This window comes from Dermacentor silvarum, chromosome 8, assembly GCF_013339745.2.
Source record: "Dermacentor silvarum isolate Dsil-2018 chromosome 8, BIME_Dsil_1.4, whole genome shotgun sequence".
NCBI classification, from domain to species: Eukaryota; Metazoa; Arthropoda; class Arachnida; order Ixodida; family Ixodidae; genus Dermacentor; species Dermacentor silvarum.
The window spans coordinates 70,445,223-70,464,786 of record NC_051161.1 but is presented as its reverse complement, the minus strand read 5'-3'; the positions used below and the strand labels follow the sequence as shown (position 1 = coordinate 70,464,786).

Sequence of the window (19,564 nt, the reverse complement as noted above, 5' to 3'; positions counted from 1 at the left end):
CGGGCATTCGTCCCTGTAGGCTGTGGGGTGCATGCGATGTAATATTGTCACCCAGCTAGTACAGCTTGAATAGTTGACCAGCAACAGATAGGCAAAAAAACACGTCAGCCTTTAATAATGGCTGGACCTCGGAGAGCGCGGCGCAACCACGAACTTCGTCGTTCTCGCCTCAAGGGGCCAGTGTCACCACGTGCCAACTATTTCGCGTCATTGCTCCCCTCTCAAAAGCGACCGACCAGGTCGCTCCAAGGGCATGGGGCGAGCAATATGGGCAAGAGTGCCAACATGGAAAGAAAAAAAAAAACATACAGGAATGTACACAATGCTGAAGCGGTTTGTGAGGGTTGCTTATTCCTCGCGTGTGTAGTACGGCTTCATCCGTACTACGTGGACGACTTCAGCACGGGGACGGCGTGGGTTCGAACTAGGATCAGAGCTTTGAGGCACCACCTCATAGTTCACATCACTGAGGCGGCGTACAACTTCGTAGGGGCCGAAATATCGGCGCAACAATTTCTCCGAGAGCCCACGGTATCGGATAGGTGTCCACACCCACACGCGCTCACCTGGTGAGTACTGGACGTTCCCTCGGGTCCGGTTGTAACCGCAGGCGTTGGTATTCTGCTGGGTGCGGATGCGATTCCGAGCAAGCTGGCGAGCTTCCTCTGCTTTCTCGACGAACTCTTCAGTGGTGTCATTACTTGTGGTTCCGTGGTCTACCGGGAGCATGGCGTCTAAGGGGGTTGTAACGCGACGTCCGTAAACGAGCTCGAATGGTGTAAACTCGGTGGTCTCCTGCACAGCGGTATTGTAAGCAAACGTCACGTATGGCAAAATTTCATCCCATGTCTTGTGTTCCACATCAATGTACATGGATAGCATGTCGGCCAATGTTCTGGTCAGGCACTCTGTTAAGCCGTTAGTCTGGGGATGATAGGCTGTGGTCCTTCGGTGCTCATTATGCGTCAGCGTGACGACTTGTTGCAACAACTCCGCTGTAAACGCTGCACCGCGATCAGTAATGAGCACAGCGGGTGCACCGTGACGAAGTACGATGTCGTGGACGAAGAAGCTGACGACTTCAGCAGCAGTTCCCTGCGGGACAACTTTTGTCTCCGCATAGCGAGTTAAATAATCGGTTGCCACGATTATCCACTTGTTTTGCAAGGAAGACGTGGGAAACGGACCAAGAAGGTCCATTCCCACTTGCTGGAACGGCACCGGAGGCGGATCCAAAGGCTGAAGGAGGCCGGCAGGCTTGACGGGTGGGACTTTACGCCTCTGACAGTCACGGCACGTTCGCACATAGCGCTGAACCGAGGAAAATAGGTGTGATCAATAGTATTTCTGCCGTATGCGCTCTAATGTCCTCGCGAAACCTAAGTGGCCGGCACAGGGATCGTCGTGACACGCCTGTAATACTTCCTCGCGCAGCGCCGTCGGAACGATGAGAAGGAACGTTTCTTGGCTGTTCTCGAAATTTTTCTTGTACACGACATTGTTCCGAAGGCAGTACGATATCAATCCTTGTTAAAATGGGCGTGGGAGAACAACGTCAGTTCCCTCGAGATATCGGATGACTGGAAGCAGTTCACAGTCCGCACGTTGGTAGTCAGCCATGAGCACCACGTCGACGACACCAAGAAACGGCAAATCTAGCTCCAAGTCTGAGGATGTCAAGAGAATAGGAGAACGTGACAAGCAGTCAGCGTCGCTATGCTTACGGCCCGATCTGTAGACAACAGTCATGTCGTATTCCTGGAGGCGGAGGCTCCAACGAGCAAGGTGACCTGACGGGTCTCGTAGATTGGCAAGCCAGCAGAGCGAATGGTGGTCACTGATCGCTCGAAATGGCCAGCCGTATAAGTAAGGTCGGAACTGGCTGATGGCCCACACGACTGCTAAACATTCTTTTTCGGTGGTTGAACAATTCGCTTCTGCTTTTGTGAGACTACGGCTCGCGTACGAAATTACACGTTCTGCGCCGTCTTGCCATTGAACCAGAATAGCCCCGAGTCCTACGTTGCCAACGCCTGCGTGAATTTCAGTTGCCACGGTGTCATCAAAATGCGCTAGCACTGGAGCGGATTGAAGGCGTTTGCGCAATTCGGTGAAGGCCTGCTCTTGGTCTTCCGTCCACGCAAAGGGCACATCTTGTCGCGTCAGTCTCGTGAGAGAGCAATCCTCGAGAAGTCTTCAACGAAACGGCGGTAGTAAGCGCAGAGGCCCAGGAACCGCTGAACAGCCTTCTTGTCTTTAGGGTGAGGAAACTCGGCAACGGCAGCGAGCTTTTCTGGGTCTGGTCTTACTTCTTGGGAGCTGACCACGTGGCCTAAAAGCTTGAGTTCCCGGAAGCCAAAGTAACATTTTTCAGGCTTGATGGTGAGGTTGGCCTTGCGTATTGCGGTAAGGACACTTCGTATTCGGGTGAGATGTTCATCGAACATGCTGGAAAACACAACAACGTTGTCTAGGTACACTAGACACGTCTGCCACTTTAGTCCGACGAGTACAGTGTCCATCATTCGTTGAAACGTAGCAGGACCGGAACAGAGACCGAAAGGCAGGACTTTAAATTCGTATAGCCCGTCGGGAGTCACGAAGGCGGTTTTTTCACGGTCACGCTCGTCCACATCGATTTTCCAGTACCCTGACTTTAGGTCTAACGAAGTAAAGAACTCAGCATGACGCAGACGGTCCAAAGCGTCATCGATCCGTGGCAGGGGGTAAACGTCGCGTTTGGTGACTCGGTTAAGCCGTCTGTAGTCAGCGCAGAAGCGGAGCGTGTTGTCTTTCTTTTTTACTAGTACGACAGGCGACGCCCACGGACTTGTCGACGTCGGATTGCGTCATCATTGAGCATTTCTTCAACTTGACGCTTAATCGCCTCCCGCTCCATAGGTGACACGTGGTACGGGTGCTGATGAACAGGCCGCGCCGACTCCTCTGTAACTATCCGGTGTTGCGTAATGGAGGTGCGCTGGACTTTAGATTCTGTGGAAAAACAGCCAGAGAATTCTGTCACTAGGCCCAGTAGCTGATCCTTCTGTACATCTGCTAAGTCAGCATTAATGTGGACGCGGGTACTCAGGCTGGCGTGAGTTGATGCATTCGGTGAAGTCACTTGTAACGTGCCAACGTCGGAGAAGTCAGCAATGTCGTTCAGAAAGGCCACAGCTGTACCTTCAGGGACGTGCTGATAATCATGGCTGAAGTTTGTCAACAAAACTTGCGAGCACTTCTTCTGTATTCGAACAAGGCCCCGGGCGATGCAGATGTGTCTTCCCAGCAACAGCGGGATATTTGCCTCGGCAATACCCTCATAGTCGTCGAATGCGTCGTAGGTTACGAGGGTCAATACGCTGCTCCTTGGCGGCACCGTGATGTTCTCGTCGACAATCCTCAAGGCGTTGACATACGGTCGTCAGTGCTGCTCCCTGCTAAGGCCTGCGCCATTGAAAACGTTACCAGCGACTTTTGTAAGTTTATCACGGCTCCATTAGCCTGCAGAAAGCCCATTCCCAGAATTAGGTCCCTCGAACAGCTTGGGAGGATAACGAAATCTCCGAGGTACGTAAACCCACGAATGCTCACTCGCGCTGTGCATCTTCCTACCGAGGTTAGCAGATGGCCTCATGCAGTGCGAATCTGCGACCCAGTCCACTCGGTAGAAACTTTCTTCAGGTTGCAGGCAAGGTCCATGCTCATAACTGAGGTGTCCGCTCCAGTGTCGATTAACGCTGTTATTTCTTCGTCCTATACGGTGACGGGAATGTTCAACGTTATTACCTCTCGTACGGTGTTTGACTGCGTCTGTACGTCTGCGTCGTTCTGTTTTCGTCGTTTTCGTCGTAGTGGAGGATCTTGCGCACAGTCGACGTCTGCGGCCTCAACTCCGGAGGTCGCTGAACTCAGTTTTTCCTAGCCGCCGGGCTATGCGAGCGGCGTCTGAGAGCGCCACGAGAGAAGGCTTGGCTTGGTGATGGTGACCTGTAACGAACAGGAGACGACGAACGGGGCTCGTGCCATCGTTGATCACCATTGCGAGGATTCGCGACGAAACTCTCTATTTCCGGCGGCCGCTCACCAGGTCGTGGACGAGGTGCATTTGGGGCGAATCCTCGGAGCCCCACATGACGATAAGGAAACATTCTGTAGATGTACCCGGCTTCGCCACAATGGTAACAAAGGGGCTTGTAGTCTGCGGTGCGCCAGACGTCGCTCTTCCTAGTTCTTGCTTCGGCGATGTGCGGTGTGCTGCGAGGCCTGAAGCTAACGTCCAATTGCTGAGCGGGGTGTACCATGCTATACGCACTTGAGAGTGGTGGACGGCGTACTGCTTCTGCGTAACTCATTTCAGGACGCGGTCTCTGCTGTGGCGCCTCGTACTGTTCAGGAACATGGACGACCTGTCGGACCTCGGCGCGCACCATTTCCACAATGGAAAGTTGTCCCACAGAGGCAGCGGTCGTCTGCATCTCCTGCAGTTCCTCCTTGATGACAGCCCTGATGAGTTCTCGCAAGGCGCCGACGTTGTTGCCGAGGGTAACGTCAGAGAGTTCTCTTGAAATCACGATGTCGCGGATGTATTGCCTGGCCCGCTGTTGAAGGGCATTTTTCATGGTGGTGGCTTCGTCGTGGAACTCTGCCACTGTCGTCGTAGGATTTCGAATGAGGCCAGCAAAGATTTCCTTTTTGACGCCGCGAATTAGGTGGCGCACCTTCTTTGCTTCAGTCATAGAGGGGTCCGCACGTCTGAAGAGCCGATTCATGTCTTCTACGTACGCCGTCACTCGCTCATCGGCCCTTGAATTCTCGACTCCATCTCTAACTCCGCCCTCTCCTTCCTGTCCGCCCTGGCGAAGGCATTGAAGAACTGCCGACGAAATTCTTCCCATGACGTCAGTGTCGCCTCGTGGTTCTCAAACCATATTTTAGCGGAATCTTCAAGAGCGAAGTACACGTAGTGAAGCTTACGCTCGTGGGTCCAGTCGTTGATGTTGGCGACGCGGTCAAAATGGTCAAGCCAGTCGTCGGCGTCCTCTGAGCACTCCCGTGGAAATGATTCGGCGTCCGGATCTGATTGACGACCACGTGCGATGCTGCAGTAGCGGCAGGAGGTGGTTGGTTCGTCATTCTACTTCGTTCGGGTAGTAGACCGTACTGTGGCTGGAGTCCCTGGAGACGTCGGCTGGTACGTACGTGCACAGGGGTAAGCTCAGCCGAACTACTCGCCGGGCTTAGGTGTGGGGTACGCTCCGGAGATCTTAACATCGACCATACCCAGCACTTCCACCAGAAATGTCACCCTGCTAGTACAGCTAGAATAGTTGACCAGCAACAGATAGGCAAAAAAAAAAAACAACACTTCAGCCTTTAATAATGACTGGACCTCGGAGAGCGCACGCGCAACCACGAACTTCGTCGTTCTCGCCTCAAGGGGCCAGTGTCACCACGTGCCAACTTATTTCGCGTCAATATGTGTAGGTTCGTGTAAGTGCCTGTCTGGAGCCTACGCCAGGCAGCAGTCTCCTCCGTCCTTAGTATTCGATGGGGTGCGGGATATCGCAAGCGACTCCCTTTGTGGTAGTTCAGGATTGCTGAATACTCGGGGTCAACTGGGTCAGGGTCATCTGCAGTTGGCGTGATGAGTGCTCGGTTATGTGCAAATTCGCCCCGTGTTATGTACCCCCTTGGTGGTTGCATCCAGTGCTGTGCCGTCGCCCCAGAAGGGGCCATCGACCTCCGGGCTGGTGGCATCCAGGGTTTCATCTCTTGAGGCGAGACCCTCAAGGTGAACATACCGCTCGCAAGAGCGGGTGCCCAGGGCCTCAAGAGAGGCGATGGACACAACTTACAGCCAAGCGGCTCGTCCAGCGCCTATGGAGCAACGGGCGTCTCTCGACCGCTACAAAAAAGAGAAACTCCGCATTACGGAGCCTGAGAAGGGCCCTGCAATCTAAGGTATTGCGCACCTAAGCACACAGCTTACAACCGAATTTCAAAACTACGTAGATGAACTTCCTGAGCCATACATTGTTGTCGGAGGCAAGAATTCCCGAATCTATTGCGCCTTTCTAGACTTCTCGAAGGCTTTTGATAAGGTTACTCACGTGCTGCTTATGCAGAAACTTTCCTCTTTAAACCTGGATCGTAATGTACTTACATGGCTTGAATACTTCCTAATCAATCGCCGACAGTATGTTTCTGTCAACGGTCATGATTCACCCTTAATTAACGTAGCATCAGGAGTTCCGCAGGGCTCTGTTTTAGGTCCATTACTTTTTCTAATATACATTAACGACTTGCCCGATTGTGTGTCATCTTTAGTTCATTTATACGCCGATGACTGTGTACTGTATCGTGAAATTCGTAATAATAACGACCAGGAAATTATACAGACTGATCTAAATAACATTGCCGCTTGGTGTAAAAACTGGCACATGGAACTAAACCACAAGAAGTGCAAGCTGATGACTGTTACAAGACGCGACGTGTGTGTGCCTGCATATATGCTTAACCACGTCCAGCTAGAACATGTTTCATCCTACCGTTATTTAGGTGTAACTATATCATCTGACTTATCCTGGAAATGTCACATCGACTCCATAATAAATAACGCAAATCGTATGTTAGGCTACTTGCGGCGAAACTTTAACAAATCTCCTTCATCAATGAAACTACTATTGTATAAAACACTAGTCCCATCTAAGCTGGAATACGCTGCTGCCATTTGGGACCCTTACAATGCTACTCTTGTTAATTCTCTTGAAATGGTTCAGAATAATTCCACTCGTTTCATTCACTCAAACTACGATCGTACTTCTAGCATAACTCTTATGAAAAGGAACTTGTGTCTACCATCTTTATCGCTGCGCAGAAAGGCTTTTCGCTTATGCCTTTTTCATAAAGTATTTCATCATCATATTCTTAGCAATGAGCTCATTCTAGCACCTACTTATCTGTCATCGCGAGTTGATCACCGTCATAAAGTAAGAGACACTTTTTGTCACACAAACATGTTTTTATATTCATTTATTCCCCTTACAACGAATGACTGGAACCACCTTCCTGATGCTATCGTGTCAATTGAAGACAGCGCACGTTTCCGCCGATCATTGTTTGCTTTTTTTCAACTGTGACCATGCACGTGGCCACGTGCGCTGTATTTGCGCAAGCGCTGTCGCGCCGTATTTAATTTTTTTTAATTTTGTTCCGTTCATATGTCGCTAGATTTATATAATTTGCATATCATAGTATTCTTGTTATTTGATTTCTTAATGATTCCGTGCACTGCACATGTAGCTTGCTTTATATAAATCCGTAGTAATCATTGTTGTTATTCGCATGTATCCCACTCCCCTCTATAATGCCTTGGCGCTTGAGGGTATGTGAAATAAGTAAATAAATAAATAAATAAACGCGCCAAACAATTTATGGGGAGACCCCCGTTGCAATGGGAAAGGGCGCTTAATAGAAAACTTCCTGTATTCATTTGTTGCATGCTTGCTCAAAAGGAGCGGACGTACTATAGCGTTGCACACAACACCTACTCCTCAATTGACTTAAGGTTAGTATCCAGTACTCTCCTGACGTACCTCGTGTGGAGCGTCATTAAGAAACCACATGGAAGTGACCACTTCTGGGAACTATTCAAAGTACTTACACGTTTAGACAGGAATGGCATTACTGGTATCAATAATGGTAATGATGTGGATTACTTTACAGGCTTTCTAATATACGCTGCCACAAAATGCATCCAACAGACGAATTGACTGTCCAATAAACGCCGCATACCGTGGTGGAATGCCGAATGTCAAAAGGCAAGGAAAAAAGAAAACAAAGCTTGGGGGCTGCTACTTGAGTGCCCAACAGCTGAAAATCTCATTAACTTTAAACAATGTCGCAGGGCAGAAGAGTACGTCGACGAGCTAAGAGAGATAGTTGGGAGAAGTACATATTCAGCATTAATTCATACACTGATGAGAGATCAGCAGAAAACCAGATGGGGTCATGAAGTTGGGAAATTTGCAGGCGCAAGTTGAAATACGCTTGAGCAAGACAGGGGTAATTGGAGATCGCAGGGAGAGGCCTCCGTCCTGCAGTGGACATAAATTATAGGCTGGTGGTGATGATGATTATGAAAGAAAGGTCTGGAACCGGGTAAATAAACTAAAAGGCCGACAGTATCACCCTCTACCCCTAGTAAATACCGAAGGAGACAGCCTGGAAAATCAGGCAGACTTTCTAGGTGAGCACTTTGAACAAATCACGAGTGCATCAAACTACATATGCAGTTTCCTGCGATTCAAAGAACACGCAGAGCGACAACACCTTGAACGCAAATGTGAAATAAATGAAGCGTACAATCGCCCGTTCAGTTTAGCTGAACTTCACGCATCTTTGAATTGTTGCAACAACTCGGCGCCAGGTAGTGATCGCATAATTTATGAAATGATCAAGCACTTACACTCAGAAACACTAAATACACTTCTCTTTTCAATGCCATGTGGGCGGCTGGGTATATCCCGTCCTCTTGGAAGGAGGCTATAGTCATACCGATACTTAAACAAGGCAAGGACCCGTATTTAGCCAGCAGCTACAGGCCAATAGCGCTAACAAGCTGTCTGCGAAAACTATTCGAAAAAATGATAAACCGGCGCTTAATCTGGTTCCTAGAAAGTAACAGAATACTGGACACTTTCCAGTGTGGTTTTCGAGAAGGTATGTCCACAACAGATCACCGTGTCCGCATTGAGGCATATATTAGCAATTCTTTCATACATAAGCAGTTCTGTCTGTCAGTTTTTCTAGACTTAGAGAAAGCTTTTGACACGATATGGCACTTCGGAATTCTCCGAGATCTTTCGGCGATGGGTGTCCGTGGCAACATGCTAAACACAATCGAAAGTTACCTCTATATTCGCACATTTCGTGTAAGGGTGGGCAGAGCTTTGTCTAGGTCATTCACACAAGAAACTGGTGTGCTGCAGGGGGGTGTGCTTAGCTGTACACTATTTATTGTAAAAATGAGTTCCCTGCATACAGTCATCACACGCACAATGTTTTATTCTGTTTATGTTGACGATGTGCAGATAGCCTTGAAGTCATGTAATATTGCCATCTTCGAATGACAACTGCAACTTGGAATAAACAAATTGTCCAAATGGGCAGATGAAAATGATTTTACAGGAAACGCCCAGAAGAGCACTTGCGTACTATTTACAAACGAGAGAGGCGTAACGCCTGTCCCACGTATTAAAATCAAAGTAGATGCGCTCTCTGTGAGCAGCGAACAGAAGTTTCTAGGAATCATTTTAGATTCTAAACTCACGTTTATTCCACGTATTCAGCATCTGAAGACAAAATGCTTAGAGACAATGAACATTTTAAAACTTCTGTCGCGCTCAACATGGGGCAGTGATTGAAAGTGTCTGCTTAACTTGTATAACAGCCTTGTCCGGTCACGCCTAGATTACGGAGCTATAATTTATAATACCGCAACGCCAAGTGCATTAAAAATACTACACCCCATTCACCACTTGGGTATCCGTCTCGCGACCGGTGCTTTCCGAACAAGTCCTATCCAGAGCTTCTATGTAGAGTCGAATCAGTGGTCACTTCATCTCCAGAGGTCATATACCAGTTTTACGTACTTTCTCAGAGCACGCGCGAACATTGAATATCCTTCTTATTCAACCATAAAGGACATGACCGCTGCCACACTCTTCCATAGTCGACCGGCTGCGAGAAAACCGTTCTCTTTGCGTGTGAGGAATATTAGTGAACAAATGGGTGTTCCGCTGCTTGAAAAATTTCCTATGGCTCCAGCGAAACTGTTGCCGCCGTGGCAGTGGCAGTTCATAGAGTGTGACACATCGTTCGTAGAGGTCACTAAACACGCGCCAGAGATACACATTAGAATGCATTTCCTAGAACTTCAGTCCAAGTACTTGTGCACAGAGTTTTACACAGATGCTTCTAAATCACAGGCCGTCTTATGCAGCCGTCGGTCCATCCTTCTCGGAATCTGGTGTACTGCACCCGGAGACAAGTATCTTTACGGCTGAGGCCTATGCACTATTGTCGGCTATCAAGCATATAAAGAAATCAAAACTTCAAAAAAGCTGTTATATTTAAGACTCCCAAACTATCGTAAAAACCTTGAAGTCGTTCTGTAAACAGAAAAATACTGTACTCACTGAGCACTATTCCACTCTTTGCAGAGCATATATATCTAATCACCTTGTTATTATATGCTGGGTGCCTGGACATAGAGGCATCGAGGGTAATGTGCTAGCTGACCGAATGACCACGTCAATAACATCGCACGCTATTAATCCTACAGCTGCTGTCCCTGCAACAAATTTAAAACTTTTCATGATTAAGAAACTGCGAAGCAACTGGCAACGTTTGTGCGATGCGGAAACAAATAATAAGCTTCACTTGATTAAGCCACCTTTGGGTTTCTGGCCCTCTGCATCGAAAACACGGAGAACTGGTGTCCTATTCTGTCTTCTCAGAATAGGACACACGTATGGCACGCATAGTTTTTTCGTGACCGGTGATGAGCCACCAACCTGTGGTAGATGTGGTGAGAAGCTAACCACCCTCCACGTCCTCCTGGAGTGTCGGGATGCCGAAACAGAGGAAAAAAAAGCATTTTCCTTTAGCATACCGCCATCATGTCCCCTTTACATCCCATTATGTTTCTTGGTGAAGTACCGCTTTTTAATGCCAAAGCACTTGTAGATTTCTGGACCCATGTGGTCCTGCATGTTATTAGCCCAATGAATTCGTAGCGCATCCTCTCTCCAGAGGATCCCCTATGATAGTAGTTCTATATAGCACATGCCTCCAGGCCGTTCTGTTTTAAGGGCTTTGTTGAGGCCCTATAGTGCTCCTTGCCAAACCTTGCATCTGACACATTTTGTATATTGTATCATTCATTTGCAATTCATTTTTCATGTTCATAGTACACCTCACTAGTCAATGCCATAATCTTATTACCTATAGACTTTACGCACTTTACAGCGACTATTTTTAGGCCCCTTTACAGCCGTGCCACATCTAATGTTTTATTCACCCCTCGTATTCACTAATCATGTACCACTGACAAGCCATTATCATCGCCTTGGCACTCATTGGGCACATCTGGCTCTTTCGCCAATAAACCACAATAATCAATCAAGACAATAACAGCGTTATGACCCTTCTTGATCGAAAAATGTCTTCACAACTGAAAGTTGTGATATGAGACAATGGAGCCGCATCCCTCCGCAAGAAGCTTCAGCCGTGGGCAGAGAGCCATTGTGTTACGCTACGCCATTAGGTTCAATATCACACGCCGGCTAATGGAATGACCGAGAGAGTGATTCGTGACGTTAAGGTGGCGGTCCCACTCCGGCGGCACGAGTCAGTCATACTCATTTGCGCCAGACATACTCAGATATTGTAAATCAGGCAGCATGATTTTCGACAACATCCAATGCATTAAAGGTAAATCTTAGGGGCTCCAAATTGTTGTCGCAAATTGGAGTTCAGTACGGATGAACTTATTGGCAACCGTGTGATCTAGCTGATCGATTTTGAATCGTCAGCGGGAAATTTTATAAGACGGTGTCAGACCACGTAAAATGGCTCGAGATTGGGATGCCCAACTAGCGGTATGTATCAGCTGATGTTAACACCGAAGAGTTAAGCGCATACTGAAAACTTCTCTTATTTTGTCTTCTGATATTTTGTTTTTAGAAGCGTTTAGTTCAGTGAGCCAGCGCGAGCTCAAAATTAAATTAAATTATGAGGTTTTACGTTCTAAAACCACGATCTGATTATAATGCACGCCGTAGTGGGGGACTCCGGGAATTTGGACCACCTGGGGTTCTTTAACGTGCACCTAAATCTAAGTATACGGGTGTTTTCGCATTTCGCCTCCATCGAAATGCGGCCGCCGTGAGCGCGAGCTCAATAAGAAAATATTGCAGAAGCAACCTGAATTCTACAGTTCAGTGACAAATATGCATACTCTGCATTTCAATAACGAGAAATATTGTGCTATCTTGAACGAGGATAAACAAACTCAACGTAGAAAAGCTGGTCGTGGTTGCCGAAAGGCGAAATGGCGAACCATGGCTGCATCGAGGAAACAGATATAATGAGGACTTTTCCTCGTCCGCATGACTGCACCAGAACAAAATTCTACTGTACTTCATAATTTTTGGAGCGTATCCGAGAATAGAGAAGGATGAATAAAGGCGTCCTGAATTATTTCGTGTTTTAATTGCGTGATTAACAACACTGCCGTAGGTGAATGTCGGAGGCTAGCGCGGTGCTTGAGGGTCAAGAGAAAAACTCTTTGTACAGCTTTTAGCTCTCGCGAATCCAAAGGACTGACCCCTACCCCTCCCTCCTTCTCCCCTTTCCCCCCGATCCTGCTTTTTCCCATGACACATGCCACCTGACAGTAATGAGCGTGCACGGAGAGCCTCCTCCCAGTTTTGGTTTTATGATGCACACAGTATGCCCAAGAGCACACTCCAATTAATCAAAAAAGTTCCTGAGAAGTTTCAAAGAGAAAACTACGACTCTAAAGTAAATTATGTGTATGAGATAAAAGCTTTGGACGTCTGGTATCATATGCTAAGCACGCATACCGGGAAGGTACACAGTAATTTTTGCGCCAGTATAGGCGCATACTTGTGGGCTCTATTTGAAATATTGTGTTTCGTGTTGCATGCCTTTTTGGACCATTTCAGATGCCACTGGCGTGCAGGAGTTTGAACATGGCGAGAATCCGGCTTTGCCACCTTGTCACGGCAGCTAAATGCGAACATATGCGCCTGTTATTGTTGTTGTTGCCTCAAAACATGGCTCGTACCATCTATCTGTGTGTGCGCGCATGTGAATGTGACACTCAGAGGAGCTCATGACCACTTCGCGCAAGGCGATGTGGTCATCAACTATTTGCAGATATAAAGTAGGCAATTACTGTTACGTAAATCAGGTATTGCATAATTCTTTCTTCGTTCAAATTCGTTGAGAAAGAAAGAAGCAAGAATTGTTCTGCGTTTTGATATGCTACGTATCTTTATTCTCAAAGGCTGCGAAAGACTGTCGAAAATTTTCTTGGTTCACTCTACTGAGGGAGAATCTTCTGACAGGACTTTCGATAAGGCCGGGGTCGCATCATGGGTCACTGCAAAAAAAAAAAGAGATTTACCCCATGTAAACCATTAAAATAACGAAGAGCAAGAAGAGGGCAACATCTAAAGACTGTTTTTCAGCACAAGTAAAACATGCATTGCTTTATTCCAGATAGCATTGTGTGGAATTATTTCTATTGAAAGGAAGTATACAGATTCCAAGTGCCCCATATAGGAGTTATGTATTTTATTTCACTTCATTACCTTGAAGACCCCATTGAAGGGGTATTAAATAAGGAGTGGGTACATACATAAAAAATTGAAACCCCTGTTTTATTACAGTGCAAGGTAATTTGTTAGGTGTTCAAAAATGGGGAAGGACAGGTTATGGCTGTGATTTTGTTAGAAAGGCCGTTTCAGTTAAAGAGCTGCGTGAGCTGGGAAACACGCGCCAGTGCTTTGTTCTATGATACTTATGGCATAGGTAATGTAATTCTAAATTTGTAACGTAATGTAAATTTTCAGCACATATCTTCATGCTGATTGTGTTGCGCCGTATTTCATTGAAGAATGGCTTATATAAATGCAAAAAAAGTTATTATGAAGAAAGGTAGGAAAACAGCATATTCTCACCGTTGATGTAAGAAGCCCGAGCAACGGCGAAGTTCGCTGTTTACTGGCTGTTGGAACTGGAGGAAGAGCTAAATAAGGAAGACAAAAGGAAAAAATAAACATGGCTGTGATTTGGCTTCTCTTAGGACAAAAAGGCAAACCAAAGTACATTACTTCACCGCTCGTATTGGCATTTCAGGCCCCGTACTCACAAAACTTCTGTTTACATTGTGCCAGCCGCGATTGACCATCGGCGGGCCGACCGCCCTGTTATGACGCCCTCGGGGTAAGGAATGGTGGGTGCACGAACAGCGAATCAATAAGTCCCCTCGTGTAAGCGAAATTTTGTAAATACGAATGGACGTTCAAGATTTTTGGTTTACGAAGTGGCGTTGGGGAATAAAGATGAAAAAAAAACCACTACTCGAACAATAAAAATATGAAACGAACCTCCAAGGAAAATTAATTTGCATGCAATATTAAATAGCGGACATGACGAGTGCTCGCGTACAATAAGCAGCCATAGTCAATAAACAATGTAATTCAGCACTGGCCGACATCGCGAATACTCTTTCCACTATCGAGATCGGCTGGTGCTTCAGGTGTATGAACTGCTTTATGAATACCAGCAGTGAGGCGGAGAGGTTTCGTGGAGGCTGCTTTCCAGGCCGCAGTACAATAACAAGTTTATTGCTTTGATAAAATAATTGTCTATAGAAACCCTGAAGTCGTGGGCTTGAGTAGTAGTTTAGGCGCCCGCCTTTCGGAAGCGACTGAGTTAAAACAACAGCAATGTTCTGATATATCTGTGCACATGAAGGAACCCCGGCTGGTCAAGCTAATACCATTATAACGATGTCTTCTGTGATATAAGGGCACATCCCTTCGCAGTAAGAAACCACTAGTTATCGCAACTAACTGCTTAGATGTCTGCGTGTTATGTTGATTAGTACCATGTGTTTCCTATTGCATTATGCAGATTTGTAGGAACGGATACAAATTTTAGCGTATACTTGCCAATTATATGATTCAGCGTTTATTTAATTGGTGCTCAGTGCTATGAATGATATTGTTGAGAATGCAAAGAAAAGTGGGTGAAACGTGACGAACAACCAAGTTTAAAACAAAATTGCTGCGGATAACTAAATTACTGCTTAAAAGATATGAAACGGAGCTGGAGTAGCGGCCTACAGAACGCGCTTCACTCGGGATTTTTACGTGTGCGGTCTTCCTGTTGCTTCTAGATACTGTTTCGCGTGCTTAGTTCGGGCCTAGTTTTCACCGGTACTCCATCCGACTATGCGCCTCGTAACCTTAGCAGCAAAGCTAATGTTATGTGCGCTCTGTACAAGCTGTACATGGAAAGCATTCGTGGAAGCAACTAGCTCCATGATTAGCACAAAATGACCCTTTGTGTACGCAGTATGCACGAAGGCTTGTTAAGTGGTACAGCAAGCAGGTCTAGCCGTGTTTTAGCCACCGTTCAAGCTAGATTTATTTTAAGCAGAGTGCGACCCTCCGCTTTCTCTGTGTGTCAAAAACGGCTGCTCTCTCATGCTAGAGATGAAGTTATTTTTTCCATACCATCGCAGCTTCCTGCAATTTTTTTCAAGTTACTCGTACGCATACAGATTACTTTCGTGGAGATATCTTGCTTGAGGTAGCGCTTACAATAAAGCGAGCTATTTCTACAAAACGTAAAGAGTACTTACCTAGAGGAAGACGTAGCGGCGCCGGCCCCACTGGCTCCAGCGCTGCTGCCTCGGCTTCCAGAACGGACGCTTCTCTGGCTGCCTGAGCTTCCGGCACCGCTGCCATAACCCCAGCCCCAGTTGCCGCCGAAACCAGGGCCCCAAGCGTAACCTGGATAACCGTAGCCATAGGCGCCGCCGAATCCACCATCCAGTCCACCGCCGTAGCCTCCGTAGCCGAAGCCATCACCATAATCGAATCCATAGGGGAGTCCTCCATAGTAACCACCTACGGGATAATATCCAGTGAAGCCTCCTGGGAAACCAGCTCCGTAGAAACCGCTAAATCCATGGCCTTGGGGACGTCCGGAACCTGCTACTCCAGCTCCAGCACCAGCACCAGCTGCACCGGGTCTACCAGAGGTGGAAGAACTAAAGCCGCCATGGAATCCAGGCCCACTGGAGCTTCCGAAACCGAATCCGACAGGGCCACTTAAGCTACCTCCGAAACTGGCACTCGATGGGCCACTGGAACTGAGACCACCGCCAAGTCCGGAACCTCCTAGTCCTGAACTGCTCATTCCACTACCGAGGCTCAGTCCACTGCTAGATCCAGCACCGCTGCCACCTCCAGGAATGGGGCCAAGTCCAAGGCCACCGGAAGACCCTCCAAGGTCGACCTTTACACTTCCGGGCGCAGCATAGGCCAGTGAAGCTATAGAGGAAAGTATTGCGTTAGAACTCGAAATAAATTTTGGAGACTTGTCTATCACTCAAATTGCCTGAAATATGGTGTCGTTATCTACACGAGTTTCCGTTAGGAACGCTGTCATAACGCGATATGTCAGTTAAGCAAGGTGAGCGAAGTATAAGAGGCCGGGACAGTTGATAGGTCATGATGAAATTCACACTGAGAGAACAAGAAAGGAGGGCGTTTTTCTTAGTTTAAGTTCTTCCCTTCTTTATCTGTTTCCACGCTGTGAATAAGGTCATGTCTGCAACAGCATATTTCTTAACAAACTGCTAAAACTTACCTAAAGATCGCAAGTGAAGCGCGAACGGGGCCATGCATCCAGGATTGTTTTGTTAGACATTGGTCGTAGCACGCCGTTAAACGGACAAGTCGCCGCCAAACATATCATAAGAAGTTAAAATTCTACCAGCCCCCATCTTACGACGAATGTCGACGTTGATGCCGTTAATGCGGCAATGGTAATGCTTACACACCGCATTACCATTGCCATTGCCATTACCGTTAGCATTGCCATTACCATTGCCGAAACGCGTAATGTATGAGGCGTATGCATTCAGGCTCCTTTCTCTCTTGCACTTCCCTCTGGACACGCTGTGCCGTCTAGCGGTACCACCACAACGACATTGTTGGCAGTGTACACCTCTGGCGGCGTACGACGCGGCTAATCCGTGCATGCAAAGAAGCACTCAGTACTCAGACTTGATAAGTGTACTCTTTTCAAACAGTGACCAACCGTTATGCTGCTAATCTTCCTCAATATGATCTCAACATTCGCAGTTAGCTACTTTCCAGAATAACTTATTGTGGTTGTCTGAACATGCAGGTTGCTGGCGTTGGAAGGTTCTGTAGGGCTGTTGCACTCACACACACACAAAAAACAAAAAACAAAAAAAAGATCCTGAGATATTTCTAGCTGATTAGCATTAACGAATTACGGCAGATAACAGTCACTAGCAACATCAGCCGACCTACGGAACTCTGCAGAATTGCTTCTTGCAGCCCAGCGAAACTGACATTTCCTCGCAATATAGGGTCATGAAACCGTGACAAACTGCGCATCTTGACACGTTCGTACCAGCGATACTCCGCTTCTGGCAGGCTCGTTCCGTTGCCATGTGGAGTACACTGAAGTCTTCATTTATTTTGAATGAAATATTTGGAATTTGAAAATCTGGAGTGCCACATTTATTAAAAGAAATAATGTAAATAAACTCATTTGAAGTTTCTGTTCAATATACTTTTTTACCCTTAAATGTGCATTATTACCGGAATTTGGACTCCTTTAAAATACACTTTAGTGGCCAACGTAACATTTCGGCAATCTCTTCTGTCTCGTCGAATTGCCCCGCGCAGTTGAAAATTTTAGCATAGACTCCATGACGCGTATCTTATGTTCATGAAAAGCTGAGATTTGACAAAACTTTTGTATCATGCAAATATTGTTTTAGTATTTCCGTGATCCTTTTTGTCGGTACTCTAGTTACTCGATTTTATAATATCTAGTGATAGTTGTAATCTCGTCAAAGGTAATCTCTGTTCCAGTGCACGTGGCAAGGTGCCCACTATGTTTCTTTAAATTTTCATTCTGATAAACATAACTTTCTTAAACAATCCAATGAGTGGTTTTTGTCTTTGACAATTTCTTGTAGGTATCTAAGTTACCTTAGGTCTTCATAACTTCAACTGCACATGTGACAGAGCTCCTGTGCCTTTGCCGCTTCGTTCCTAGAAGACTTGCAAGTCTCCAGCAATTAATACGATCAGTTGGTGGGCACCAAAGTGTGACAAAGTAAAACAAGAAATATTGTTAAAATTGTAGGTTAATAAGAGGTTTTCGCACAAAATTTTGGGTCTTCAATCAGTTAAACAGCGACATATTAAAGCCATTTTTGAAGGAGTGCGTTCATGAAAGCTGTTAATTCTTGCTTTTATTGTTTTAACACGAGTACATTGCTGATTTATTCCGTCTGGGTCTCTTGACAAGTGTTAACATAGATTTTTTAGAAACAGTGTGAATAAATTTTGTATTTCAGTGTAGGTGTGTTGATTTGTTGTAAACATTTTTGTCAAGTTTTAAATTCAGCGTACAATACATATTTTAATAGCGCAACCTATCTGTGCTTAAAAATGTTAGTATGGTGGGGTGATGGTCTACAAACACATGAAAATTATTACGCGAGGCCCAGGGCCACGTGACACTTATTGTGAATTTATTGTAATAATTGCCGCGTTTAAAACACTTACGTAGTGTTTATTATGCATATAATGGTCGTGAAAATTTTGGCAAGCGTTAGACACAATTTAAACAATTATGGAAAATATATTGCAGCATATTATTTTTCTGGTTTCTAATCAGTTTTAATGTGATAGGTTTGTGGCAATGCTTGAAAAGATACATGACATATGCCGTGGTAATTGACTGGAGAGAAATCTTTTTCCTGTTGTAGCATAATTTAATTCAACATTTAGTAAAGCCGTGGTTTGTGGGCTGTTTGACGTGACTTTTTACTTGTTCTAATGATTTTTTCGAACATTTAATTAGCTTCTGAACAGTGCGGTTCGCATTTTGATTAAGCTGCCAAAATATCAAACTCACTAAATATGACAAATTTATGAAAATTATATGTGTAGTGGGGTGATCTAACTTAGCATGGTTATATCATCACTACATGAGAAGAGTGCTTCGAGCTTTACTATTCCTTCTTTCATCGCGGAATATGTTTGTACTCATTAACTCATCTTGTGCAGCCGGAACCAGCCACCATGTCCTCGACTACTTGCGACTAAAGTTCCATAATCAGAGAAATTCTTAGACATCCAATTATGGAAACAAGCCGATTTGACAGATTAGACGTCACCTGAAGCAAAATATTATAATGCAAAAAGGTACCTGGAGTTCTCAGAAAATACCTAGGGAGAGCACGTGACAAAATGTTATGGCGTGTGAAAGTTCCCTCACCGCTCAGAACCTTTGCGTCTCTATAGAAACCAAAGCATCGCTAATTAACTGTGCGAATCACTCTTTGTTTTCTTCTTCTTATCAGTTACTTATGAAATGAGAAATTAAGAATAATTGACGCACGTAAATATGGCATCGTTGCCGTACATCATTTTCTTTAATTGGCTGGTCTTCAATTTTCAATGCGCAAAGGAAAGGACTTCTACAGTTGGGAGCCACTGAGCGCCGAGGCATCGCCAAGATTCATGGTCTGGTTTCCGTATTTGGGCAGCTCTGTTTGTGCTCGCATTCACACGAAGGAAGACAGACCTTACCCTGAGACTGAGAGATTAGGCATACCGCATGGTGTTTGTAGGATGACTACTGTATTGCACTACTTCGCGCTCATGATTCAAGGCTGGCTCCA

The 19,564-nt window shown here is 46.1% G+C and overlaps 1 protein-coding gene across 1 annotated transcript; it reads right to left on the bottom strand.

Moving 5' to 3' along the window:
* Positions 1–13,067: 13,067 nt before the first annotated feature.
* LOC119462699 (uncharacterized) lies at positions 13,068–15,996 on the bottom strand (the record flags this gene model as incomplete). Its single annotated transcript, XM_037723996.2, has 3 exons — positions 13,068–13,195; positions 13,776–13,843; positions 15,467–15,996. Coding segments are annotated over 2 exons (558 nt in total), but the record flags the coding sequence as incomplete, so codon positions are not given.
* Positions 15,997–19,564: the final 3,568 nt, after the last annotated feature.